Here is a 20,502-nt window from a genome sequence, read left to right as displayed (position 1 = left end):
GAACATTTAAAGCAAAGGTCACTAAATCAAAATGTGTGATTTACATACATATAAATATCAGATGACGTCACCATAACACATGACAGGAACTGGATGTCAAGGGGCATTAATTTTGTTCTTGCAGCTTTACTGCGAACTATAGAGGGCGAACTACGTAAAACGAATAACGGAGCTGCAGTACGGAATTATTAATACTAACTCAAAAACATTTATTCGCAAGGGGACGCGTGCGCCAACTTTGATTTTACAAAGGCGCCTCCCCTTTACGGAATTCCTAGATCCGTCCCTGGTTACACGCATTACTGATTTTATTATTCTTTAAGGCGGTAGGGGCCAGAATTTTTGTAACGATACATAACAAGATTTAAAAACATTAAAGAGCTGATTGCTGTACACTGATTTATAAAATAAATACAGACCACCTCGGGGTGCTTAGCAGGTATATAGGCCTATACTCCTCGTTACTATTTTGTAGGATTGACATTTCGGAAGGACAGGGTGGAAAACAATACAGTATAACCTTACACACGTTTAACAAATATAGCGTGCAGATCAAGAAAAAACAGAGATAGTATCAAGTCCAAATAAGCAAATATTTCTTCCCGCTCTGCGTATGCGACTTTGCTGTGACTATGTACAGTATGCAACACAAGTCCGTGGCCATGTGTGACGGCAAGACTTATTAGGCAATTTCCATTTCTCAAGCCTTCGCTCTATCCAACAGCTGGTCACACGCATACATCAGTCCGATCGTGGATTGCCTTTTTCTCATCTCACCGGTCTGATACACCCGAAAACTGCAAGATTGAGCGGAATTACTTTCTTTTTGAAATTATCTTATTGTATGCATTTAATATGTTCAGGAAAGTCCAGTCGCGTGTCTAGTCTTCGAACACTGCGATGTGCGCGCTTTTCGACACTGGTTCCCCGATGCCATTGTCCACTTCGCATGTGTATGTTCCGCTGTCCGTACCACGAACCGGTGAAATCTATAGTAAAAAGACATACATGAGTACAGCTAAGAGATGAAACAAAATGAAAGTAATATTAGTGAAACTTGATTGTTTCTTATAGTCCAAGCAGCATCTGTTTCCAACAAACAAATCTGATTGTAACATTTACAAGACAGGAAGATATTGTGTTCGAAATGATCATAAACCAACGACTTGAAAATGCATGTAAGGGGACCTTATAGTGTCGTTGCTAATAGCAGGAAACGATGTAGAGGTTAATAACGGTCAAAGTGTTTGGCATCATGGTTGTGAAAATCATCTGGAACGAAGGCGGTCGTTCAACAATCTCGAAATATTAGTAAACTACTTCAGACTTCACGCCCGTAAATAAAGTAGACGAACCCGAGCCCTATCTCATTCATTGATTTCATTTATTCATTTTATTTTCATTTCCAAATAAACTTTGTCTTACAAAAACAAACAAAAAACAAAAAACACCCAACCCCCCCCCCAAAAAAAAGCTTGTTAAACACAAAGTAGGTGTGACTGATGAGGGAGAGTCCTTCTTCGAAGTACACATCACTTGGAGGCTAAGCACGCGTTTTGTTTGATCTCGGTAGAAGGTTTACACCACTTGTTTCGGCGTGGATTCAGAAAATAGGGACATATCTGGAAATGGTTAAAGACTATAGTGGACTACGTTACAATTCCAAAGCCAATCATACGGGTTTCACTGAAAATGATAGAGAGGGAGAAAAAGAGAGGGAGGCAAGACCCCCATAAGAAACCCGCAGTGCAAAGGTGAAATAACACAAAGCAGAAAAGAGTCACCATGAGCCATCCGGTGGCTTGGTTTTCCCGCGGTCCCCCGATCGTCTGCACTGCAATGTTTGAATAGTCGCCTGGCAAAAGAGCGCCATCTATCGTCCACTTGATGGTCGGGGTAGGGAACCCTTCCCCCTCACATTGGATGTAGGTTTGCTGGCCCGCTGACGTCACGATTGTGTCGTTGTTGTTCTTTGTAGGGGAGAGCAAATTCACTCGAGGAGCTGTATGGATTTAAGGTAAAAATAAGGAGAAGAAGAGAAAGGGGAAGGAAGAGAAGAGGAGAAAAAACTAATTCTGTTGCTGTAGGCCCTGTTATCATTACAATCGAGTACATGTACATTTTGTTGAGCATGCAGCAAATATTAGCACGAAGATATCATTTAACCGCAAGAAAACTGTATTATTGAATTGAATTGAATTAAATTGAATCGAAAGGTGTTTTATTGATCAATATCTTTCGCAGCCCGGAGGCTGAATTACAGACATTGTTAACAAGTGGCCATAAATACATTAAAATACTCACAAAATACAGTGTAACAATGAAAAAAGAAAAATATATAAAACAACAAAGGGTCAATCTTATTCATCTTAACCATTGCACAATTAGATTACCCTATAATACAAATAAAAACAGATATTACAAATACAAAATATCACTATTCTCAATGATTATCTTTTGCTGGATGTCTCCTTTATAGTGTCACTCCCACCACCACGACCACCACACACACCACGGAGAGGGCATTGACCCTTAGAACTCTGGTTCTGACCGTGACCTCTGGGGCCTGTTTCATAAAAAAATGCGATTGAGCTTACGCTCGATTTATTGATGGTAACTTGTTGAATCGAGCGTAAGTTCAATATTGAGCGTAAGTCATGTTTCATAAAGACACTTACAATTGATTTCAAGAAAAAAAACGCGTAACTTTCAGTACTTGCGATTAATCGCAAAGTTGTTTATGAAACACAATTTGCGATTGATTGCAACTTACGCTCAATCTTTATGAAACAGGCCCCTGGTCTCCCTATTAAAATACAACAACTCCTCCTGCAGAACAGCCATTATTATTGCATATTGTCATCACTTTATTGTTTCGGATATACGTTCAATGATTACTACAGCCATGGACCCTATCACTCCAGCCTACAATGGCCTACATTGTCCAAATTGAGACGCCATCAACGCGGTGCAACACACCAACTTCTGTTTCAGTATGTATGTCTGTAACACCTGTTGCTGCAACTCGAGTTACTCGACTCGGTTGGAAGTCGTCTTCAGAAGGGATTTGGATTGACAACGTATTTATACATGTACATGTAGTTGATGCGTCACTATAATGGTGCTAACTCCGATTGCTACTCTAACGCACAAACACCTACACCTACACACACACGCAGACACATTTTTGTGATAATCGTTATCTATTGACATTCAAATCAATGCAAAAATAATATCATCAACTGATGCCGCTGTACAAACAGAAAAAATCACACTTTTTTTCTAACGCAAATAACAACAGTGTTCTACCCAGGAGATACTACCTTTCTGCATAAATAGTACATGTACTTTTTTAAAAATTGAAATTAAACTTAATATTTCAACACCTGGCATTCCAGTCATCACACACACACACACACTCACACACACACACACACACACACACACACACACACACACACACACACACAAGCACACACAAACACACATATACACACACACAATACACTCACATAGTATAGCTCATAGAAAGGCAAACACAAATTTTGACCTCCTTACAGGTTTTTTTTTCCCGAGACGATTTGATTTCATTTCCCTATAAACAGAAATGTAATTGTTTGAAAATCTATAAGCACGTAGTGTATTCATATAAATTCAAATAATGTGTTCTTGTATATTCTCCAGTATTTGGCAATATCTCGAGTGCCACTCACCCAAACATCCTGCCAAATAAAACGACAAAAACTATTGCCTTAGTCAGGGCCTGCGGAACCGGGGGGGGGGGGGAGGGGAGGGGGAGGGGGAGGGGGGAGGGGGAGGGGGAGGGAGGGGGGGAGGGGGGAGGGGGGGAGGGAGGGGGGAGGGAGGGGGGAGGGCCCCCACTTTTTGGCACCATACAAAGGAATACAAAGGTGTCACCACTCTGCCCCCCCCCTTTTTTTTTTTTTTTTTTACCCCGGAAGTGCGTAAGTGGCACTAGAAAGAAACACATAGAAACCTTGAAGTGTGAGCGCGATACAGCATTTGTTTTTTCTTGTCAGCTGAAGAAACCCGGAAGTGCACGACAAGTCATGCCGAAGGCCTTTTTTTTTTTTTTTCGTTTGTTTGTATTTTTTTCTTTTTTTGCTTGTTAGCTGATTGAACCCGGAAGTGGGCCCCCACTTTTGAAAACGTTCCGCCGGCCACGGCCTTATAGTATAAGGTAGCCTTTTGCAAAGGCAGCTCGCAATAATTTGTGGATGTGCATGTATAGCGACCTGCGAGCGGAGCTGAGCGAGCTGTGTGCGAGCTGCCTTTGCAAAAGTATGTGAGGCTACTCTAGGTGCTAGTTCACACAAGCCAAAAATCTTGGGTTTATTTCCACCAAATAAAGACATTACAGAAGAGACACTGACTCCAGCTTAAAAGGTTAATGAGATTGCGCTAAGTCTCTCGCCTTCTGATTTGTCCACGAAGCGAGCGATTTCCCAACCCCACAAACAGGGAAATGGGGCGGAGATAAAACGGGAGAGAGGGGAGGGCAAAAAAAAAAAAAAAAAGACCAGGGCCCCGTTTCATAAAGCTGTTCGTAAAGTTACGAACAACTTACGAGCGACTGGTGATCAGTTCTGAAGTGCTATATTTATCAGAATTTCAATAATTCAGCACAAGAACTGATCACCAGTCGCTCGTAAGTCGTTCGTAACTTTACAAACAGCTTTATGAAACACCCCCCTGAAAGTGAAATAGGAAGCATAATGCCGTTTTGCTCCACTCCATGATCAAACTGACTTCCTAAGAAAGAGTGAACTTATGCAAACAGATAAGCGTAAGGTTCAGTGTATAAATCAGACCTCTAAGGGGCTTTCAAAATTTCTCACATTTTTATGAAACAGTGTTCAGTCATGATCGTAATATGCAGATAATATAATGATGAGGTGATGACATCATCGTCCAACCCCCCCCCCCCCCCCATTGACATGTACACTAACTTTCACTTAATGTCCTTGTTTGATAAGAATATAAAAAGAAAGCCCATTAATCGATTTAGAACAACGTCGCAGTGATTATGGCTCTCGCCTTCAATGGGGAAAAAATGAATGTTACTTATTACTAGTATTACTTATGATGACCGATCTATGATTGAAGAGATAGATAGTATTACATGCAATTCGAAGGAATTTCACTTTAATGTCAATGTCAGTTTCGCGGTAAGTCGATGAGAGGCTTCAGAGGAAATTGAGAGCAGGATAAGTGCAGGATTAACCTTTACGAGTACATTGTGCTTTGGGAAGCACATCCAGCTGACATCTGACCCACGTCTAACAAGGAGAGAGCGTTGGGTGTATTTCTATACCTCCTGTGATGCAAGTTTAGACAGTAGTTTCATTCTCATTCCACTGCCAAAGAAACACAAAGACAAAAATATATACAAAGTTGTCACTCATGGATTCTGGAAAGGGCATAAATTCATACTGTAAACAAGTGCAAAAACGTGTACATCAAACTATAAACGGAACAACAAAGGAAAATCCGACAAGGTTCTAATCATCTCTTTTTCTCTTGAAGTAACTATTATAAAAGTCATCGAAAAGAAGTCTCATCGGGTGTGTAGAGGCCGTAGTTGAAACAGAAGGTTTATAATTTTATGCCCATAAACGTTTTAGAATGTTATTTCTATTTTCAAATACCATGGGTCAAAGTGTCACACGTTGTATACAGTTTTGTATACGTGTATCCAGGTAGATGGCAGCCCCCCCCCCCCCCCTCCTGTATACCATCCTGGTATCTCATACTTGATACCTTCCTTGTTGAGCCAATGAAATGATGCAAGAATATGAAACAGAAAAATGTATGGGAATTACTCTTTAAGAAAAATTGCTTAAAATTTTACTCAATATTAAGTCGTATATATAGTTACATGGTCAAAACTGAGTGATTTTTTTTTTGTCTCAAGAAAACCGTAAAAATTTTCAGCCATTATTCGGTTTACCCTATGAAAGAGTAAAATGTGTTTTGCTCAAATACTGGTAATAGTTTGTTTAGTATATAGGTATGACCAAGCGACTCTTTTCATTTGCTTCTGGTGTAATTTCAGTAGTGCTTATATGGTCATACTTGACCATGTATCTTTTTTTTTTTATGTATGTGTGTTGTGTAAATGTTATCGTTAAAGTCGTTAATACAGAAGTATATGGTATAAATATTTTTTTACTTAGTAATGTCACATTGGGCCTGAATGTTCTACTTCAGGATAATACTAAATGTAATGACATAACCAGATTTACATAGCGCATGCATATTACTTCAGTCTCTATTGTTATACGATCAAGAACAAAGGTGTGACAAGTTTAGTGAGCTCCTATCTTTAAAAGCAAAAGCCTTATACTGACGTAATTATGGTTTACTACAGATTTTTTTTTTTTTTTTTGGGGGGGGGGGGTACATTCGATCCAAAAGATTGATAGCATGTCTGGTGTTCCGCTTACATCTTATCCTCAAATATAGTGAGCGATTGATTTTGTATAGGCGAATGTAGCTTAAAACTTATTGTTTTATAATACAACTTTCATTCAGACTGGCACTTGAAAGCAAGCTGTCAATTTTCATTTTGAAGTGGATTAAAAACTGAAATTCGTTTTCTTTACAATGATAATTTAATGTGGACTTAATTTGACCCAACTTTAGTGTGAAATAAAGTGCAGAGATTTCCGTCCAGATAAATTTGATAATGGAATGATATTTCAGGTGTTGCTTTGCAATACTTCTATATAGCTCACAGTCTTCCAATATAAATTTATCCGTTAGGAAGTTAGAGTTTGCCCATTGCCATTTGCAAATGCCCGTAAGAATGATCTGTGCCCTCGTTAGAAAGGTCAACTCGAACTGCGAACCTAGAATACAAAGAACCGATTATACACTCGTTCAACCATAGGTCTCAGTTTTAAATTTTGCGTGGAAGAAACGCAACACTGCTGACGAACGGATAAAATGTTTTGGTCTTTCATTTTCGTGCAAAACTGTTGAGTGTAACCAGGAAAAACAGTGATGAATGTCAAATGCAATTTATAACTCGTCTTTCTTGCCCCCACACTTTACTCCCACAGGGGCTCTATAGTAGCAAATATTTTTTTTTTCCAAAACTGGAAGAGAAATTAGATTACGAAACTGCGACGAGACGAGGGGCATGCAGTGCTAAAATCGGGTAGGTGTTAGAGCGTAGGGCTCCATGATTGTATACACGTTTAATGGAGACTCTTTTAATCACGTTAGGCTTGTTGACTTCTCGTGGGTAAAAGTGCGAACCTAATCGTGAAGCAAGCCACGATGTTTGAACTCACAACCCGAATATGGTCACTCCGCGAGCAGAGAGGACAGCGAAGCAAACGCGACGCACGGGTAAAACAGCCACGTTATAAATATCGCAATTTAAGGCAACCTACAACATGAATACTTCCCTTAATCCATCAAGTCTTGAGGTATAACTTTGGTGCAGAAACATTCATCTTGTGCCACAAATAATTTGACATCTTTGAAATTCACTACGTATCGGAGAGAAGTAATATGGAAACTGGTTATATTCATTGAATCTGCAGAAAATCAGAAAGATATTTACAAAATCAACCAGTGCACTAAGTTGATGTCATATTTCTGTCACAATCATTATCGTCATCTTTTGTCTGTAAAGATCGATTTTTATGTTCGTGTACGTTTGTTTGGACGTGGACGTGGAGGGTATATTGTACTATACGATGCTAGTGGTCACCATCAACATGGGAAGTCCGCCTGGTTGTTGATGACTTGATCAAACCCAAATTGTTGTCATGTGATTTACTATTTTGAACATTCTTATAATTTTCCGCTTACTTCCCCCCCCCCCCACCTCCTTCCTGTCTTTCTCATTGCGTGTTTATGTGCTTATATAGGGTTGCATTCTTCCTTGCGTTTTTGCTCTATGTTGTACACTGTACTTTTTTACATGTATATTATACTAGTACATATATGGATCACTGAAAGGTGTAAAGAATTAATACACCTCTTACCATTCACTGCTTAGATAATTTCTATGTTAGTGTATTAGCACACTGAAGTGATAATCACTTTCACTTGTTATTATATTTATCAACTTGTTCATTCTTGACGTCAAAGATTCGTGGCTACAAAAAGTACGCAGACACTGTGGAGCTGAGCTTTATTTCACTGAAATTTGCTACTATATGTAATATCAGTCTATTAGGTATAAAAAAACAAACAAACATGGATTTACAGCTCAAACCCCGCGTTGAGCCGTCTATAGGATTGAGATAGATAACTTTGCTGTCTTGAAACTTTAAGAGAGTAACAAAATGGTATCCTACCCTCCCCCTTTTCCAATTCTTCAAGATTACGCAACAATCTAACATTAAAATATTCATAAACGACAACTTAGTCATAAAGTAGGGACTTTCAGCTTGTTAGAGTGAACTCATGCACGGTAACTGATGAAATTTTCTGATTTTCTGCTTTAAATTGAAACTTGAATCAGTTATCAATTCCTGTCAAAATGGTGGAGATCGTTTATAAGTTTGATTGCTTTTGGCGGCTTATAACACATGCAACAGAAATTACTCATGTATTTTACGGATGATAATGAAAAACAACAATGATGACAGTGATGATGGGGATGAATCAATGTTGATGCCTGTATATTGTACTTCTTCTAGTAAGAATATTAATAGCAGCAATGAATAAAAAAGTTTAATATAAGAATAACAATGGTTCCACTTAAATAATTTTAAGATGCAAAGTTGCGCTAAACAGTAAATTCAGTAGTGCTAGTTTCAGTGAGTGATTTATAGAATCTACGAACTACAAACAATATTCAATTCAATTCAAATTTTATTTCATTTTCGAAAAGAACATAAACATATCACTTTCTTTGGTATTATATATAGAGAATAAGGTTGCATAATCAAAACAAAGTAAGTTAGTTTAGTGATGATTTTTATGTTTCTATAGGGCTCATAGGCCTTTTTCATATCGGCGACTGGAAAAAGAGGCCAGGAGATTGTCGGACACTGTCATTTCAACTGTGGTAACTGTATTAGATCTACGTGATATATCAGCGGCATTTCAGCGTATTGGTTCTGAAAGGGTTACAGTGGCGGACCTACGGAAGGAGGGGGAGATACCCCTCTGCCCTTATAGGATCTTAATGTGATGTACATATAAAAACGCCATAATTTGCGCAGACTCACACAGTATATGAGCATTTAGCACTGCATGTGTCTGAGGCTTAGTTCAACGGAACGAAAAAAAAAAATGAGAAGATCTTTATTCATTTATTTATTTATTTATTTATTTATTTATTTATTTATTTATTCTTCTTGTTATCATTATTATTATCATTATTATCATTATTATCATTATTATCATTATTGCTTGTCAGCTATTTTGGGAGGGAATTGGCAGCAAAAATGGGTAGGTCTTTTATTCGTTTATCAAATTATTTTTTTTATTTTTATTTTTTGGTTTGTCATTCGATTGTGGCAGCAACAACAACAACAAAAAAAAAAAGAATGTGAAGACTTATTTTTCTTGTCATGAACCATCGTCGCCACCCCCCTTCCCCCTTAGCACAAAAAAAAAAAAAAAAGCTAGATCCGCCCCTGCGGTGAAAATGATCATGTAGTAGGAGGAGGAGGAGGGGGAGAACAGATGCCATCACGATGATACATCGAAGAGACAGAAGGCACCACATAACGTATACCACCCAGAGGACAGGAACGAAGGTGGAATAGTTTCACGGTCAGGTTTGTATACTGGCGACGGATCAAATTCTCTGTGGCATCTAAAAATAAAAAAAGTGGCGGAAATAGAAAAGCGGTATGACTCCCTCCCCAATTCTGTTTATCCCTTACCTGCGAAGAAGTGGGTGATGTTATCCCGAAACACACAAATTCCCTATACCTACTCTCTAAAAAAAATCGAGTGAAAATTTTCACTCTAAAAAGAGTGAATACAAAAAAGAGTGAATTTCGAGTGAAATTGGAGTGAATTTTGAGTGAAAATGTTCATTTTCACTCATTTTGGAGTGACGTCAGGGATCACTCCAAAATCTTCGAGTGATCCCTGACGTCACTCCAAAATGAGTGAAAATGAGCATTTTCACTCAAAATTCACTCCAATTTCACTCGAAATTCACTCTTTTTTGTATTCACTCTTTTAAGAGTGAATATTTTCACTCGATTTTTTTAGAGAGTAGATATTCATTAATCCGAACATGAAAGAGAGATCGTAAATCCAAACGTTTGTACATTTGTGGCATTATTCCAAGGTTTGCTATTTCGAAGATTCGTAAACTTCCGAAAATGGAAAAAAAAAATCAAAATATGGTTTGTTAATCCGACAATAAAAGAAGATTCGTTATTCCAAAGGTTCGTTATTACGAAAATGAAAAGAAGGTCGGCATAGGCCTACTAATGTACGTTCTGAATTACGAAATTTATTTCGCTCTCGGATTGTAACAAATCCTTTGGAATAATGAACGGTGTTTTTTTCTTTTCTTTTTTTTTTCATTTTGGAATCAACGAATCTTCGGAATAACGAACTGCAACAAAAGAGGTAACCAGGATGTACTAACCTGCAAACATAGGGGGAGAGGGTTATGCTGTGATTGGAATAGACTGTCTAAGAAAAAAAAAAGTAGTTGAGAATGATTTTGTACACCTTTGCAAGGCAAATGTGTACTGCCATGGTTTACCGCTGTTAACTCGAACTCAGATCCAGGTGTCATCTTAGGGCTTCACTTCCCTGCAGCAAGAGGCGACTGACACAGCTGTGAAAAATTTTCGGCAAAATGATGCCACGATTTTAACTTATGAAGCAGATTAGTTTATCATCAGTATTTCGCAATTGTTGACAGCATTGCTCTAAGGATCACTATGATCATACAGACACAGATGAATGGAAAAGTTTCTCTATAGTCTTCTGCCATCAAAGAAAACGAAGGTATAAAATATCAAATAATAATAATAATAATAATAATAATAATAATAATAATAATAATAATGATAATAATAATAATATTCATCATCATCATCATCATCATCGTCACCATCATCATTGTAGTAATCATAACTAATATGTTGCTCTTAATAGGAGCTATAAAAAGTTCCAAACTAGAAACCACGAAAATTGATAAAAGACGAAATGTTTGTGCATTCACATATACCAATGAACGACAGATAGCTGCAGGTAAAGCTTACTTCACTCAAACATGTCTTTTAAAGCATGGTGTTAAAAGAAAATCATGTTCAGTGTTCATTTCCCCCTTGCTTCGTCACGTCGTATATGACACACAATTTAAACATTACTGACACCTATACGAGTATGTGAAACCTAACCTTTAACCTATAACTGCATTGCAATACATGACACTCTGGCAACCGAAACGATAATTCATAATATGCTGTGTTTGACTCCATCCGAAATTTATCACTTCTGAATGTGCATGGTAGTATGTCGTGTGCGAAAGACAAACCATGGCAAACATCAGTACAAAAGCAATAATAACTGTCTCCCGCGGAGCGACTTTTAAAGGGATGGCATAGTGGTTGGTAGAGATGGGTCTTCGGGTTTCCAACTTTTTTTTGAGATAATAAGAGACCTCTTATGAACTATTAAAAAACATATCGTACTGCATATCACTACATGTAACATTTTCGCCCGAATGTTTGGAATTCATTCAGTATTCATAAATGATGACCATGTTGTTTGGGAACCGAAGTAATAATGATCAGGGCTCCCCCGCTCAAACTCGATGCTACACAATGAAGGTAGTCTAGCAATATTTTCTAATACCGATAAGGAAAGGAGCCCATGTTCGAATTCCTTTCAGATATTACAACACATATGCAATCTGATTGGTGGAAGTCTCTGCAGTATATTCTCAAAGGTGTAAGAAGAATAATCCTTATGTAAATGAATTCAGTTCCTATGTTTCTCGTATTTTTTATGATCAAAATCATACTGCTTCTGGACCGTCAACACGGTCCAACTCCTTTGAAGCACATACTAGTCGACGTCTTCCGCGAAATAAAATACAGCAGCTGTGTATGAGACTGTGTACAGAAGGGGAAACTTGCATGCCATCATCTACTATCTTTCGACTCTCGAAATATCATGGCACGCTTCTGGCATTTCTCTCAACCGTGGGATGCGGGTATGTTAACCCCCAAAATGATATTAAACATCTCTTCCACCCTCTCAATCGCTCTCTCCCCTTCTCTCTCTCTCTCTCCCCCCCCCCTCTCTAATAATGATAATGATAATGACAATAATGGAATAATTTTGATTACTTACTATCCGCCACCTCCACCACTACTATACTGCTAGTACTACTACTTATCATTATGATTTTAATATCATTATTACTACTATTATTATTACTATCATTATCATTATCATTATCATTGTTTTAATATACTACAACTTCGTTGGGGAAAAACAATTAAGGAAAACGATAAACATTTTGCAAAGCATTCTCTAGATCATCCAAATGTCATCAAGAATCACTGAGTCTTGTTGAATGACAAGGTTCGCACCAATTAAGGCTATCAAAGAAAGATAAATCACAATTTTTGCCCCACTTCTAGTGACCAATAAGTATTTCCATCATAATGATGACAAGAGTAAAAAGACGTGAGTCTTATGGCGAGACTATAACTTAAGTTTCCTCTCTGTCCGTCCGCCGTCGATGCGAAACAGGTCCCTGTCATTCGGTCTTCAGAGCACTAATCCGGCTGTAATGAGCTCTTCGTGCAGACCGCCTGCTTTTCGTTACGGATGTCAACCACGATCGTTGTCTTTTAAAGTGCACGTCCACATCATGTTCCAGTTGACGTTCAAGGAAAAGTTACCCTAGACGTAATGCGTGGATATACAGTGATGCTGAAATATCAGTTGAGCACATCAGTGAACTTTGAAGTTCAAAACTTTGACTTGCTAACGTTTTGATCAAATAGATTTGTCATCATCTCAGGATTTTCAAGAAGGTTGCCATGGTTGCAACAGCTCGTAATGTTTCAGTAGTTAGTCGGAAAAAAGAAAATAATGAATTTCGCGGACTTTTAGTTTTGTAGTAAATTGAAAGAGTATTTGACACACGTGTTTGACTCCAGAGGGCGGGGGAAATAACATCAGAGTGACATCCTGTCATTAGCGGGAATATATTATATTTTTTAATTAATCAAAAAAGGGAAGAAAATGTGTGCCGCCTTCTCCAAATACAATCAAACACAGTATATCTTTCTGTGGCCATACAATCTAAGAAATGAAATGGCACTGTGACAAAATGACTTGTTGAATGATAATGATGACGATGGTGATAATGATATAATGATAATAATAAGAATTATTATTAATATTCTTCTTCTTCTTATTATTATTATTAGTATTAGTATTATTATTATCATTATTATTATTATTATTGTTATTATTATTATTACAATAACGACAATAATGATAATAAAAGATATATTGTACTTAAAATAAAGAAATGTGAGATCATTAATGCCTATTTATAGGGTGATGCGGGATAGGGAGTACCCCTCCTCTTTAATACAGAAACTGCCCTGCCTATATACGTTATTGCTTCAACCATATAACATGCTCCATTCCATACAGATAATTATAACAATAACACTGCACACGAAATGCAATTTTCAGATGGTGGTTGTTGAAGGGTAATATAACTGATATCATAATTATTTGTGGTCTAATGAAATCAGCCCTTTGCATAATTTATTCTTCTGACATATCTTAGTTGTGGTCTTTAAAGATCGTGCTGCTACACTACTTTTAACATTTTGATGGTCCGGATTAACGTTTTTTTTTCTGCTTACTCCAAGATTGAATACATGCAAGATGACGATGATATATCGCATTGTGTAATCTTCCATTTATACATCATATTCCATCGCCTTCTACAGTATTCGTATATGTCCTACGACCTTTTGTATCGAAATGTAACCGAATGACAGTGACGCATTCTTGTTTAACAAGTCAAGTAAATAGTATATATTTCATGTTGTGAATCGTAGTCGTGTACGACAGACCTACTTGACGCAGCGACTCACTCATCTACGCTTTAGATGAAAGTGGTAGTCGACGAGATGTTAAATAAGCTTCGCCTTGATCACAAATAAATCCAAAATAAGGTCACTAAATCCATAAGAAATTCCTGACAGATTTTTGCGCAATCTTGCATCATAACGGTGTGAAGTAGAATTGAATAAAAGCGGACGTAACATTAGAAGACATGGGTGTTTTATAGTTCAAAGACTGCGAAACTCAACCCTTAGCGCTATCAAGTATGGACGCAGCAAAAAACATAAACACAGAGAAAACAAAAACACAAAGGAAACAAGAAAATAGAAAACATTGGGCTGCTTATTTATTTTCATTCTTCTTCGTGATCTATGTAAAAAATCGTGTCCATTGTTTATTTATATACTTATGCTGAATTGTTTACATTAGTCACCTTTCCTTATGGTGCTCAGAGCATTTGTCAAGTTCAGAAGCGCCCAATGACTACATGCTCGATTAGATTAATAATCATTGGCTAAATACCGGGTTAACAGTGTTTATTCATTGACGGTTTCTTGCCAGGTTTATGATTGTGATTATGATCATGATTGTGTTCATAATCCCAAGCTTTATGAGCGCTGTACGAAGTGCAACGACATTAGATTAGGAGGTATATAGTATACCGTTCGCTCTTTATTGATTTTAGCGTGATATCGTTGCTGGTCCGAAAGGAACGTATCACGAGTTGTCATGACGACGTGAAGGAACGTCATTACTCTGTAGTGTGTTTGAGACAATTCAGTTTACACAGTGCCGAAAATGAAAGAAGTAGAATGACCATCACGTTATGCTTCCAGCCACGATGTGATCGATCGATTACGATATAAACATTAAAAAGAAAAAGCTGGAAAAAATGAATAGACAACGAAAATTGATAGATTTCTCCTGACAGGAAGCACGAAGGTTAATGTCAGCTTTCATGTCAAAAAAAAAGTAAGAGCAGGAGAAAGAAGGGGAGAGTGTGTTATTCGTATTACTCTTAATTTCAGAATTTTTCAAGAGATCAACCCTATAAACAAGTTCCAATGAAATATGTCAGCTTTTCACGTGTTTTTTTTTTTATTTGGTGGGGGTGGGGAGGGGTTGGGGGATACCTAATTGAAAACGGTATATCACTGAGAAAGAAATGCCATGTCACTTCGTCGATGTGAGCATTCCTCTGTCGCTGTCAATATTTGAGGAGCAGGCAACCAGTGTGGGGTGACAGCGTGTAACCAGAATGTGTCAAGATCAGTTCATTTGATCCCGTGTCAGGCAGACGATCCTGCCCGCCACAGTGGGAGTGTCAAGGTCCATCACTTAAAGGCATAATTTACCATTTGTAGATGAAACAAAAACCCAGCGTTAGTGCTTCAAATTAGTTCTAAAATGTGACTTAGGGATTGAAACAACAAATGTAAAAATTTGAATCCGTATAATCGATGTTAATTATTGTTAAATGTAATGTGAACAATAGTTATATTAAAAATGTTTCCAGACTAAACCGTCTACAGTTATGGTTTAATGAGAAAAATACTGATATCTCCTTATATTTTAGGCTTCATTGCAAAAATTGTATATGGTAGGATGTTTTGTGATACAATAATTGACCTACACATATGCATCAAAAGTGATATCTTGAACATTTTTTAAATCACTGCTCCCAAAGGTAAATAGGACCTTTAACATAATTATTGCCCGGTAAAAAGTTCGTATAGACGTGGTATCCATTCATTTTGACAATCCAGTCATCAACATTGATCCACAGGATGTACGGGGGTGGGGTGGGGTGGGGAGGGTAGCCATAGGTGACAAAGATCGCCGAGAAACTGTGCCAACAAAAACATTTTTTCCCCCTTAGTGAGACGATAACATTAATATACAGCGTGCTCGAAACCGACGTTCAAGTTGGCATAGGTGGAAAGTAAAACAACACTGTGTAGGCTTGATTTATACATTTCCCTCTGCAGTTGGGTATTGAGTCAGTGACGTATTTTCAGTTTCATAATACATAAGAGTCTGATAAAAGTACATTGGCAGACAGAATATCATCAATTCCACTCACTAGAACGGGGTGAGGAAGTGGGCTGAAGGCCTGGGAGATGAGACAGCTTTTTTATGTCGCTGTTCTTGTAGAATTGATTTGTGACATAATTGTTATAGAGAGTGACTGCGCACTTGTGTAATTCCATGTCCCACAGTACTACGACATCAACATTTGTAAATAGAGTAAAGTGAATAGATAGCATTTGAAAAAAAAAATCGAAGGAAAATAAAATTCTATCTCAAAATTGATAGGGAAAGATATTTTTGAAAAAGAATTGAGTAAGGGAATTTTCGATGAGATAGACATGCTTCAGAATACGGATCATGTTGACGTCACAGTTCCTGCTGTTACTTTAGCCGTCCAATAAGGCTTTCGTTTGAATCTACATAGATGACATGAATAAAACAAAAAGTGGAATGAGACAGAAGGCTGTACTCAGAAGATGTGCTCTATAAACAGAGAAACTCCTGTGCATGGTTCTGATGGCTTTGATAAATAGAGCAAAAATAAATCGAGGAAAAATGAACGTTTCAGCAAAACCGGACGAAAAACATTCAAATTATGGCACTTACAAGTTACACTTACAAGCATATTACAAGTTACAAAATGATTTATGTATCACAAAGCTGAAAGCATAAGCTCGGTCACGGAGACACGTACAACTTGCATGTAGGTCATACTATATGTCCTTCATTTATTTCATCTGATATGAGCTGATGATGTCACATGTCATGTATCCCCAACACGGAGTGAAGATTCCCTTTAAAGGCATAATCTATCATTTGCAGATGAAATAAAAACCCAGCATTAGTGCTTTAAGATAGTTCTAAAATGTGATTTAGGGATAGAAACAGCCACTGTAAAAATTTGAATCTGTGTAATTGATGTTAAGTATTGTTGAATACAAAAAATGTGAACAATAGTTACAATAAAAATATTTTCAGACCAAACCGTCTGCAGTTATGGTTTACTGAGAAAAGTACTGATATCTTCATATATTTTAGGCTTTATTGCAAAAATTTTATATGGTAGGATGTTTTGTGATACAACCGACCTACACATATGCATCAAATGTGATATCTTGAACATTTTTTAAATCACTGCTCCCAATGGTAAACAGGACCTTTAAGTCGGGAGGTTTTGAGAGATCACTTCACCAGTTGAGAAATCAAGCACCTGCGAGTTTGCCCAAGGAAAACGTCTGTATTCTTTGTGCATTCTATTCTTTACTGATTTTGGCCCTGTTCCGATGACATGTCCAGGTGGAGTGTGGCTTTGCCAAGCAGTAAACCCTCTCTCCTTCGCCTATTTACAACGCGATTTCATATCTTTTTCCCCGGTTCCGAGCGACTTGTTTTACATTAGTCGCATAGGAAAGCGAGCCTTTCCCCCATTTAGTCTATTCACACCGGGTTTCATTCGTAAAGGCTCTGTACTTTTCTCTTTATCATAACTTACCCTACCGAATCGCTTACTGCAAACCACAATAAACCATCGCAAGAGCAGCAATTATTATTGATACAAAATCTTAAGCGATATCAGACCAAACAAATCAAACTGACATGTCCGTTTGAATGTCAGTTGATAACTCCAAGTATAGATATAAATATATATATATTTTTAAAAACGCTGTGTGCGACGCATTCTCGCTGTAGTATCACTTATTATTTCGTAATCAATTCCTCCCCTCCCCCCCCCCAAAAAAAAATAAAACACACAAATAAACATATCATTGGCAGATGATACGCAATGAATTAAATGACTCAAGGCATGCACCAACGGAAGCAAATCAGTGGGCACGATATGACCTGTTGCAAGATCAGACGTGACGAGCCACGTACCCACGTTCTTCGGAGGCTAGTTAGACGATCAGTTACCATAGCACCCACGTTCTGCGAAGCGATGCACCTGTTTTGAAACGTGATGGAATTTTAGGGCAATTACTCAGACAAGCCAAAAGGGCAGGCGGGGACAAATATTGTTTTGATATCCAATGAGCGAGCACGCCCTCATACCTTCATTCTCAATTATTATGATGCACACAGTAAACACTTCCTTTGAGTTTTCCTTATGTAAAAAGTAAAAATGAATTGAAATAGTCCGACTAATCAGCGACTATTATGCTATATAATATGCAGTCTCGAAGGTATTTGAAGAATTTCCGTGTCCATGACCAAAATAAAACAGGTTTTGCTTTGATCACAAATAAATCCAAATTGAGTTTACTAATAAATCCATACGAAATTCCGAAGAGATTTTGCCCGTTCGTGCATATCAGCGGTTCGGAGAAGAATGAAATAGATGCGAACATAAAATTGGGAGATAAGGATGTATTATGGTTTGAGGATTTCGTGCAATTCAAGCCCTATAGCTATCTCCATAATTAATGGCTCTACCAATGTTATCATATACCTGTTTCCTATTTCAGCCATATAACGCCTAACAATATTTCAATTCAATTCGATTCAATTCAATTTAGCCGATATTTCCATCCAACAGAAAAATATTACAAATATAAAGCATAGGCCTTACATTAATAAGTAATAATATCGTTGACAATTTGTAAGCAGTGCAGATCATAACGTTTTTATATAATATAAATGATTAACGCGCTAACTTATCAACGTACGTGACTCATTGCGTAACCCATTAAATTATCTTTTCTTTTATTTGGAACAAATGCACCCCACCCCATGGCCGACATTATAAAGTTACAGTGTTGTAAAATCGAATAGGATCAGCATGCAGACAACACTGGTTCATCCCCATTTTTTTTTTTTCGTGATCTGTGATTTACGACCATACAGTTCTGTCAGTCTGGAATAACAAATACTAACGGATTTCGCGAGCTGCAGTACAGGGAAGCTTATCGCAGTGATCAAACGACGTTTATCTACGACATTATTTTATCAGTATAAAGGAGGCGAAGTGTTTTCCGAGACAAAAAAAAATAGTTTCCTCTATTGCGGGACTCCCAGATCAAGCTATTTCATCGTCTGCGTGACAAGACAGATTTCACAGCGTTACACGCACTTGAAACAAACCTTGTCACATACGAACGGTATTAGTGATTGAAATCCGCAGTCACTTGAGGTGAGTTGTTGAATGTATCAAACGACCGTAATAGTCCAGGCTAGGCTCCATAGAAAGTGCACCTAACCTTGTTTTTTGATATATACAATGTTTTTTGATGGTTTCTTGTCAATTCGAGGGTGCTGATTCCAAATCCGATTGATGCCACTCGCGTAACCTTGAGCATTTTCGGCAAAATGCAAAAATCCAAAATGGCCGCCAGATATGCTAATTTGGCCATGATAATCCCAGTTATGTCAATTTTATGACCAATTTTTCCATCAAAGTTTTTTAAATTTTTGTTCCTTGAGTAATTCTACTTGCATTTGCAAGAAATTTTTCATTTGAAGAGGTTCATTTAGTATTTTAAGCTTATTTTCAATCCAAAATGGCCGCCACTCCTGTACTCATGTACTATATGAATGGCAAAAAAATATGCATAGAAATAGAAGGCGAATTTTCAGTCACATACCTACGCTTTTATCAAATTGTGCATGTGCCATGCAAATCTGATGAGTGCCACTAGCAAAACAAGCAAACAAACAAGCAAACAGAAAATGTATTGTTTTTAGGCTTATTATATTCTTCTTAATACAAAACTTCAAAATGGATGCCACTCATATACCCCTGCACAATATGAACGGCAAAGTGTACATGGAAAAAAACACAATTTCTTTTTTTTTTCTGTTACCCGGGTACACTGTTTATCAATTTGTGTGCTGATTATAAATCAGGGGATTGTTACTAACAAAAGCTGTTTTATTCTTTGATGCAAACATCCAGATTTGCTACCTCAATCTGAATTCTTCCCAAGAAATTTGGAAAAACCCACCAAAGCTTGAATTGACGCCAAGATCAAGATCGTTTATCAGGAATTATTAGACATGAACAATTTGATACTTACTTGCCTTGAGATGTTCAACATCATAATATTCACGCTGATTTACTGAATTAAAAGGCTGAATCCTAGATGATGACACAATGAAATTTCCAATTACCTGTCCTGTTGTACATTATCTAAAAGCGATATTATACAAACTTTTCAGTCCCCTCACCCGAGAAAGAACATGAGGCAGGCGAAAGTGGAAAAAAGGACCACCTCACTTCCTGTTGTCAAATCTCTGAAATGAAAACAAATGCCCAAAAGTTTTTCATGTTAACCCAGATATATGGTAGATGAATTCAACCACCACTTTTTTTTTCTGAGTGAATGTGTTTGCGCATAATATGTCAAGGGAGACTCTGAGATCTGTACAGTGCTGCCTCATTCTGAAAGCAGTGTTATAACAACTTCACAC

General features: G+C 37.5%; 1 protein-coding gene across 1 annotated transcript in view; it reads right to left on the bottom strand.

The window, feature by feature from the left end:
• Window positions 1–291: 291 nt before the first annotated feature.
• LOC139735278 (insulin-like growth factor-binding protein 7) overlaps window positions 292–20,502 on the bottom strand; it is a 31,035-nt gene continuing 10,824 nt past the window's right edge. Inside the window, exons 2-3 of the mRNA XM_071646033.1 lie at window positions 1,785–2,002; window positions 292–989 (exon numbers count right to left, since the gene is read on the bottom strand). Coding sequence (XP_071502134.1) covers window positions 882–989; window positions 1,785–2,002 — 326 coding nt within the window. The 3' untranslated portion in view covers window positions 292–881. The remainder of the gene's footprint in view (window positions 990–1,784; window positions 2,003–20,502) is intronic.

The sequence above is a fragment of the Diadema antillarum genome, unplaced genomic scaffold (assembly GCF_040938485.1).
Source record: "Diadema antillarum isolate AM-2024a unplaced genomic scaffold, OU_Dant_1.0 seq00000569_RagTag, whole genome shotgun sequence".
Taxonomy (NCBI): domain Eukaryota; kingdom Metazoa; phylum Echinodermata; class Echinoidea; order Diadematoida; family Diadematidae; genus Diadema; species Diadema antillarum.
Note: the sequence above shows the minus strand (reverse complement) of the source record. Positions and strands in the feature narration are given on the sequence as shown.